Source organism: Capsicum annuum, chromosome 1 (assembly GCF_002878395.1).
Source record: "Capsicum annuum cultivar UCD-10X-F1 chromosome 1, UCD10Xv1.1, whole genome shotgun sequence".
NCBI lineage: Eukaryota > Viridiplantae > Streptophyta > Magnoliopsida > Solanales > Solanaceae > Capsicum > Capsicum annuum.
In genome coordinates this window covers 2,786,848-2,796,712 of record NC_061111.1, presented here as the reverse complement: position 1 = coordinate 2,796,712, position 9,865 = coordinate 2,786,848, and the positions used below count along the sequence as shown (strand labels likewise).

The 9,865-nt window shown below is 32.8% G+C and overlaps 1 protein-coding gene across 1 annotated transcript; it reads left to right on the top strand.

The window, feature by feature from the left end:
- Positions 1-6,598: 6,598 nt before the first annotated feature.
- LOC107852136 (probable WRKY transcription factor 75) lies at positions 6,599-9,527 on the top strand. Its single transcript, XM_016697193.2, has 2 exons — positions 6,599-7,177; positions 9,158-9,527. The coding sequence occupies exons 1-2, from the start codon at positions 6,687-6,689 to the stop codon at positions 9,333-9,335; spliced, it is 669 nt and encodes a 222-aa protein (XP_016552679.2). The 5' UTR covers positions 6,599-6,686; the 3' UTR covers positions 9,336-9,527.
- The last annotated feature ends 338 nt before the right edge of the window (positions 9,528-9,865 follow it).

Genomic DNA, 9,865 nt, shown 5'->3' with positions numbered 1-9,865 from the left:
AAATTTATTTTTTCCTTGATTCCCTCTCTTGATTTTCTCCATAATTCTAGGTTCGTCAGTAGCGTATTTTTCGAACATAGAAATATTTGAATTTGATATGAATTTATCCGTAATTTTAGGATCGTCAGTAGCGTATTTCTCGAACATAGAAATATTTGAATTTGATATAAATTTTTCCGTAATTCGAGGACCGTCAATAGCGTATTTCTCAAACTTAGGAATATTTGAATTTGATATGAATTTTTCCGTAATTCGAGGACTGTTAGTAGCGTATTTCTCGAACGTAACAATATTTGGATTTCATCTCCATAAAAAAGATGGAGTGTTTGTGTATCTTCTTGATGTATTTGATTATCAAGAAGAAAGACTTTTGATCTCTTTATGAATATTCGGAGTTTTTGTAATGCCATTTGCCCTTAGAGTAAACTCCAAGAACTATAACAGAATTTGGGTTCTTCTCGAAGAGTGCACGAATTTTAAAACTCTAAAAATTCTAACATAAATTGAATTTTTTTTCGTAGAGTGCACAAATTTTGGGTGTCTACCATTTTGTTTTTGACAAAGCTCAAAATTTGGGAACACACCAATTATGTGTAAAAGTTAGAAAACTATATACTATACGTGAGAATGATTCGTGTGCGTAATTGAGTTCAATTTATTATACACATTAATCAATAACTTTCACACTGTTTAAGTAAGTGCAATAAATAATATGAAGAAAATGAGGCATGTAACATGTTAAAACAAGTTATAAAGGGCCAAAAATATCCTAAATATGTCGACTTTATCCTCCTTTACGTACTTTGGCTCAAAATGCTCTTCAACTAGTCAACTAGCTCAAAATTAACCACAAGAGTTGGTGTGGTGATTCAGTACCTCACCTTTTAAGCAAGAGGCTGGGGGTTCGATCCCCACCTCTAATGAATGGAAAAAACTCAGTGGCCAGTTCCTTACCGCTTAGTGCGCTGACCATAGAAACGGAAGATTAGTCTCACGACTGCCGGCTGTGGGGTTACCTTGGGAAACCAAAAAAAAACTAGCTCAAAATTATCTTCATACTAACGGTTGTTCCAAAGCAAAAGGAGATCGAAATCGAATTAACCAATTTTGGTCATGAACTAAGAAGTACTATATAAGTTACAGTATTCCGTAATTTAAATATTTAAAAGACATATAAAAGATGATGATAAAAAGGCAACGAAGTACTTTTCGTTTAGATACAAATTAGGGTACATATTAACATGAGGGATTGTAATTTCCCTTTATTTGCCTTATTCAATAACTTACATGCAACGTCTCTCTTATGAGAAAGTTGGAAAGGAAAATCATTACTTGGAAGTTGCAAAGTTTGAAAAATATGGCAATAAAGATGGATAACGTAAAGAGGGAGACCAAATATGCACCTTCATTATCCATTTATAATAATTCAATATAGATTACGCAAGCTATTATATGGCTCTCATGAGCCCATATTCATTAGCGTCACACTTTGATTCTCATAATTAATTACAATCTTTTTGGAACCCTCAAAAATTAAAATCCCTAGATAACCTGTTTATGTGTAATAGCTAGCAAATTACATAAGAGATGTAAATCGCGATGCTGAGTATATTTAGTAGCTTGAGCTTGACTGAGAAGGTTTTGGCGGGAGAAATGCAGGGGCGATATGATTTTACGTGTAACCATCGGGGCATATGAACCCGTGCTCTTTTCATAGTTTTTCGCGCTCATGCTACCGAAAAACGTGATGGTACACTTGAGAAATCGATCTCTAGCCTCCCTTCTATATCACATGTTGCACCAACTCAGTTAATCTTACGAATATATGCATTTTACTTAGTTCCTTCGAAACTATAATATCATTCCACCCACTATAAAAGTAATTATTTTCCCTCATTAATTAGGAAAATGTAATAACGAACTTATGGGCTGAATGAGCTAGTTCTCTTGCTCTAAAAGACTAGACTTTTGGATTGGACTTTCCTGTTTAATATGTACCGATTGATAAGAGAGCAGGTCGATCAATGTTTGTGACACTGACTCAAACTATGGTCGAGTACCAGGAGTGGTGACCTAGACCTAGGATGAGGGCGGGGACCGGGTGGAGCCGGTCGGGGGAAACCACTGACCAACTAGGCTAAAGGGGTGCCAAGAACTGTGTCATGGGTCAATTAGTGGTCAATTGTCCTCATTGCTTAAAAAGTAAAATATTAATGAATTTATACGCTGAATGGACTATCTAACTCATTAGACTAGTCTTTTAGAGTGGTCTCTTCTATTTCAGTCTATTGAAATTGGTATCACTATACTTTGACTAATAAAGACGTGAAATTATTTTTATCCCATTAAAGTAACTGAACTTAATAGTATAGTCACTACTTGGACGCACGACGAGCCCACTCCTTAACGTCACAATTACAAATTTTACTTCCTACATGTCAAGATTCATGGATATGTGTTGTAAATCATACGAAAAATACTCAATTACGAATACTTATAGAGAATTCTTCAAAGCTTGAGGCGTGCCCGACACTGTCCTTAAGGATATTTCACCCGACAACAATAAGATTAATGACAATAAATATGAGTCAAAGATCATAATTAGATATGTTACGATATATCTAAATGATAAATTTGATCATTCTTTTGAGATATACTAAAATATTTTGTCAACAATACGTATGATGCTATAATATCTGTATATAATATGGGTCACTTTTCTGTTCAAAGCATGCACGTACGTACGTATAAGATTTAGTCTTTACTAGATAGTCCAACAATATTACCTACCTGACAAAAGAGAATCGTACCAAAAAAAAAGTGCCTAAGATTTTAGACGATCAAAACAATTAGTCCCACAAAGTGAGGTCTAGACAGGAGCGGAGCCACTTTTAGCTCAGGAGGTTCATCCAAACCTCCTTCGACGAAAAATTATATTATTTATACATGGTTATAATTATCTTTTATGTATATATAGTTGACGTTGAATCCCTTTCGGCTCGTTCGTATATTTACTTCTGAACTTCCTTGAAAGAAATCCTAACTTCACCGCTGAGTCTAGAAAGAATAAAGTGTACGCAATCTTACTCCTCCCTGGAATCAAAAGAATTATGTTTAGAGAAAGCTTATGTCTTCATTCATTTTTTTACTTTTTTTTTTTATGAGTTCAACATGTGATGATTTATTTTGATAATGTGTAGCGGTGAGACTCGAACCCAGAAACTTTTATCCGTTTAGATTTTCGGTTAAGTAAATATCAAGTAGAACAAATTTCCACGTTGCTTCCATTGTTTGTCTGATTTAGCAAATCATCTTCCCATGGCTTTTTGGTGAATTTATATTAATTAATTATCCAATTCCCAAATGCCAATAATGCTATATTCTATCCCAAATACTGCATCCCAAGAAGATTTGATGAACCAAAATGAGACGGACAAACTTCAACTGTCTCAACGTACGGCTCCATCAGTACTTTTTAAGTGTCAGAATCATAATTTTCAGTAAGAAGATTTAAAATTGAAAGAAGTAGGTACATGAATTAATCGAATGGGATTTGACATCAATTATATATACATAAAAAATAATTTAAACCATATATAAATAGTATATTTTTCGCTGAAAGGGATACGAGTGAACCCCCTGGCCATAAGGTGGCTCCGCTCGGAGGTGGGGGTGAGGTGGAGGCATCTTTAAACAATAGCTTGCCGGATTCACATACAGTTTAATTTTTTCTAGCCGATATACATAAATTAAATAAAGATTGTACATGGTTATATATATATATAATACATATCAATTATAGAGTTGTCAATACGGGTCGGCCAAGCCCATCCGGACGAGCCCATACGGGCCTTGAGTTTGACGGATCAGGTCGGGTTTGATGGTCCAAAAAATATCAAGCCCATACCATTACTCTGTGGGCTGCGGGCCACGGGCCAGCCCACTTTAAAAAAATAATATTTTATAATTTAATTTTAGAATATTAATAACATAAATATTACCAGACAATATTACATAGTGTTAATACTCGTTAATCAAGTCTCCAACACCCCAAAAAATACTCTTAATAGCGAAATTAAATAATTTTTGACATGATATCCTTCAAACCAAATAAAAATACTAATAAGCAATCTAAATAGTTGCATGTATTTGACTTACGGGCCGGCCTATGGGCTAGCCCAACCCACATTGCTCAAGCCCCACGGTCATGGACTTATTCGGGCCGGGCTAAAAAGCCCTGTTCGGGCTGCAAAAACTGAAGCTCAACTCCATTAAATTACAGGCCGATCCAATGGATCTGGCCCATATTGACGGCTCTAATGAATTATACTTATTTATACATCTGAGATCTATCTTGATTTTAAAAAAAAATAAATAAAAATTGAACATGTAATTTAAAAGTGAGTGAGTTTATATATATATTTAAGTATTTTCTTTAAAAACTATATAGTACTATTAGTTACTTCCTCTGTTTAAAAAAGAATGACCTACTTTCCTTTTTAGTTCGTTTAAAAAAGGATGACCCCTTTCCTCTTTTGGCAATATTTTAATTTCAACTTTTCACATGACATGTTTAGAATCACAAGATTAAAGGACAGTTTGGTACATTTGACACAACTTAAATTTAAGGCCACAAGATTCAAAAGTCTTTTTTATTTTTTTAAACTTTGTGTCAAGTCAAAGTAGATCATTCTTTTTTAAACGGAGGGAGTATTATACATGATCCAAGAAGAACAACATGAGTATTTTCACGTGAATATAGATACACCCATGCATGCAAGGATTATACATTATTTGAAGTTGCATTTTATCTACTATCAAGTTACTAAAGGGACATGGCCTTTTTCATTTTTGTATGTAAAAACGCTATATTATAAGTTATAACTCTCTTGGTCAATTTATTACATTAACATTATAATTGACCAAGTAAATTAGAGTTGGGCAGCAATAGTGAATGGTAACACTAAATTAGGCGAAGGTAGTTTACGTGCCTTGACTATAGTAACTATTTTTATATATTGGTATTTTTCACTTTTAATCCCTCACTTATTGAACCATGCTCTTCTTGGTCCGAAAAATCTTTTTAGTGCGCACACAAGCCCAATAGTTATGGTGTAATGTAGATTCATTAGGTCTCATTATAATTCGAGCCGTTTGGATCGGATTAAAAAAATATTTTTTTAGCTTAAGTGATTAAAAGATTAAAATAAGTGCTTATAAATTAAGTAGATAAATGTTTGGATAGAAATGTTGAAACTGAAAAAAAGTTGTTGATGTGTTTGGTAAACAAGTGATGTTAAGCACATTTTTGCTGTTAAAATGACTTAAATGTCCTTAAAGTTGTTAACACCATAAATCAGGTGAATTATTTATAATTTCTAATTCTAAAATAAAATTTTTGAACAAACCTCCGATGCAATGATGGATTTGATGAAAACAAAGAAGAAAGATGAAGAGGAAATTGGAGGGAAGAGATGAAGCGAAGCGGCAAAGAGAAAAAAGAAAAAAAAAATGCTATATATTTAAGGGCTACAAGTTTAGGATATTGTTGGTTAGAGGAAAATATAAGGGATAAAAAGGTAAATGTTTTGGTCAAACCTAAAAGAATTTTAATCTAAAAAACAAAAAGCTACTTCTCACTTTTTTATTCTTTTAATCAGTTATTAGCTTTTTTTAAACACTTTTAAATTTTACCAAACATCTTAAAAAGTTAAAAAAGAGATTAAAAACTGATTTGATCAGATTTTAATCCTATCCAAACGCGCTCATAGTTTGTTGTGCTATTTAGGCAAGGTTGAGTGGTTTTATTGTTTTAAAAAAAAAAAAAATAGTTTACTGACTGGCGTGAAGCTTGGAAAGTTAAGTAAATTTCATTATATAAAAAAATTAAAGTTAAGTAAATGTCATTATATAAAATAATTAACTTTAGTGCTTCACAAAATAAAAATCGAGTGATTATCTATGAAGTTAACTCTTGTATTAATCATCCAAACTACAACGAGATACAATTTGGACATACAAAGTTTAAACCTTTTTCATGTACTTTTTTTTTTTTCATTAATTTTTTTCAATCAGGTGGTTACTATCCAATTTAGAGCCCGACTAATTAATCCACTATTACGCCGGAAATTAAGTTCCCCTTCAGGGGATAAAGCAAAGAGGCTCCCTAGAAAATTAAAAGACACCTCTATATTGAGAGTTCGAATCCAAAATCTCTGATTAAAAGATTGAGGTGTCCTTATATTCTACACCAAAATCTTGGGTGATATACTAACGTTTTTCATTCTGAGTCTTAAAAGTTTCTGTCTAAACCATGCATATATGCCTGAATTTACACTTAAACAAGTTAAAGGCTTATTAGAGTACTTAAAAAAAAAAAAAAATTAAAACAGGTTTATAACACAACGTGCTTTGGTGGTAATACTACATGTATTTTGGGCACGTAGGTCTACCATTTCTAATAAGGCAGTTGAACAGATTTTATTAGGTAAAATGTAGTTGGCCTTTTTATCAAAGGGTACAAGCTAATTCATTTTCTCACTATTCTCTTTACCCTAATTAAAACCATTGTCCAACAGCTATCACCTAACTTCATCTATAAATTTCAAACATAATTTATTTTCTAACATTCTTGCAAATCTTGAGATCAACTCCATGATCATCACTTTTTTTTAAACTATCTCAAAATGCAACATTACAACTCAACAATAATGGACTCCGGCAAAGAGCTGCCGCCACCACCACCACCACCGTTGCTATCGACCGATCTATCTCCGGCCAACTTCTTCATGCAACAACCTAATGATCAAATGCCCATGCAAAATAATTATCACTCACACGTTGGACTTGATTGTGATAATATTGATTGGGCCGGGCTTTTATCGGCGGGCCCTTCGATTAATAATGAGTCGATTGCAACTACGTCAAATGTATCGATAAATCATAGGAATATGAATACAAATATGATGGAAGGTGGTGAACAACATCAACAACAATTATTACCACAACAACAACAACATGAAGTATGTAGAAGAGATAAAGGGAGAATAATAAAGAAGAGAAAATATGTACCACCTAGGATTGCATTTCATACAAGGAGTACTGAGGATATTCTTGATGATGGATTTAAGTGGAGAAAATATGGTCAAAAAGCTGTCAAAAATAGTACACATCCAAGGTAAGTGTGTATATATATTCATGCATGGTGATTTAATTTTATTATTTTTTTAAAAAAATAGATGCATGTATATATGTACGTGTATGTATAGATATAGATGTATAGTTACAATCAACGTAGAATGCACCATCAGTAAATTGAAGAGTGCAAATATGATAAAAATGATTGAAGTGCAACAAATATGATACTTATGATTGCAAGAAGAATAAGGTCTTGATAACTAGGGTGAAAATACAAAAGACACAAAATGAGGAAAAAGATAAAGGAATGGATGAAATAGTAAATTAATGTACTTATTGTAAGTCTCTTTAGTTAAATGTAAAAGAGCTCGTTTGGTTGGAAAATAAGTTATTCAGGAATTAACTATTCCATAATTAATTATCTCGGAATTGTTAATCCACCCTTAGTGTGGGTAAAACAATACTACGATCACGTGATAACTAATCTCGGGATATTTTCTCCCACGATTTTATCTCATAGGATAAGCTCATCCTAAAATTAATCTCGGAATTAGTTATCCCTTATCCCTTGTACCAAACGATGATGGAAGGATCGAGCATTTATATCTAAGAAAAGTGAATTTGGTTCTACGTTCATGAGGAAGCTAAGTAAATAAGTATGCAAGGTAACCACAAAGGTTGGTGTGGTGGTTCAACACCTCACCCTTTAAGCAAGAGGTTGGGGGTTCGATCTCCACCTCTGGTGAATGGAGAAAAACTCTATGGCCAGTTCCCTACCGCTTAGTGCGCTGACAGTGGAACGGAGGATTAGTCTCACAGTTACCGGCTGTGGAGATACCTTGGGAAACAAAAACAAAAAAACAAGTATGCAAGGTGCTTTTTATCCAAGAAAAGCCATATATGAGTTTATATCATCTTGCATGATCCAAGAAAAACCATTTTTATCAAGGATCATTGATAATTTAGAACATGTTAAGACTAATATATGTTGTAATCCATTTTAGCTTGATGTAATCTCTAATTTATTCTTCTTGCAAGTATTTTTTACTTATTTACGTGAAATACTTTTTGCACATACACTAAAACTTGTAGTAGTAAATAACTTGTATTTTTTTTTTTGTTCATATATATGATGCAATAGTCTTCCTACTTTCAAACATCTAAAATCAAATTCATTAACACTCGTACATCCTTTCATCTTACATTAATCATTCTAAAATTAAATTTGAATCGTGAGAATATCGGATTGATTATTTCTTGTATGATCATTCAACTAATATATAGTAGTTATTATGAGAAAGCTACATTTTTTCTTGATTTTAATTTTATCCCACAAAGAAAGTGACTTTCTAAGATAATAACTACCCCATTAGATGATCGTTTGAGAAATCGATTTTGAGAACTGAGAATATTGTATGATTATTTTTATCACAATCCAGTAGTTTACTATATGTATAACAATTTCTCCATCTAGCTATGTTTGCATCGTATATTTCGATGAGTATAATAGGTGGTTCACCTTCTCACGAGAATATGAGCATTATAGATTGTCACAACTTTGACCATTTGTTCATATGTATATTTACTAACTTACGTCAAGAAGAAAGTTTAAGATATAATTAAGAGTAAATCATCTAGTATCTTCGGACTATGATCAAATTTATTATGATACGCTCCAACTTTACGAGAGTCCTATTACCCCCTGAACTAACATTTTCTGCATCTTTGTCAATCTTTTTAGTTGACGTGACACGTTTGACGTATGCTCCATTTTATGTAATAAAAGTGTCACGTCAGTATAAAAAGATGACAAAAATACGTTAAAATTGAATTCGAGAGAGTAATAGGACCCCTATCAAGTCGGGGGTAGCAACTTTGACCATAGTTCTATAATTAATTCTCTTTGAATTCAATATCATCTTTATGTAATAAAACATTATTTCCGAACATTTCATTTTCTTAAAATCTTCGTTACTCTTTTTTTGTTTTTTTTTTTTTTTTTTTTTTTTTGGCACAACAGGAGTTACTATCGATGTACACATCACACATGCAATGTGAAAAAACAAATTCAAAGACATTCAAAGGATACAAGTATTGTGGTGACAACTTATGAAGGCATTCACAATCACCCTTGTGAGAAACTAATGGAGACCTTAAGTCCAATTCTAAAGCAACTTCAGTTTCTCTCTAGGTTCTAAATAATGTGTACTTATGGTAAATGAGATATTATCTACAATGTCTCAAACTAAAAAAATAACGAAACATATGGTGGTGTTTATTATACGTAGCAAGTCAAAATGTACAACTCTGTATAGAAATGTAAATTAAGATATCATAGATATGGTCGAGAACAATCGGTCAAATACTATAATGTTATCATGTTATGTATTTGTTATATGAACAAACTAACTACAAACGGAAATGCAAGGTAAAGCTACGTACAATTACACCTTCGTGACCCTTCCTCGGACCCTGCCCATAGCGGACACTTTAGTGAACCGAGCTGCCTTTTTTTTATTCTTCGTCCACTTATGGATCAAATACTCCAGGAACAAAAATGACAATTGACTATATGTTCCCTTTTACCGAGTTCAAGTTTTTTGGGATAACTTGGGGAAGGATGTAGTTTCACGTGTTACTTTTGCATCATTAAAATTCTACCACGAACATTGACATCTTTCTTTAAAAATTTAAAAAAAAAAATTGGGGACAGGAGAAATGGGGAGGG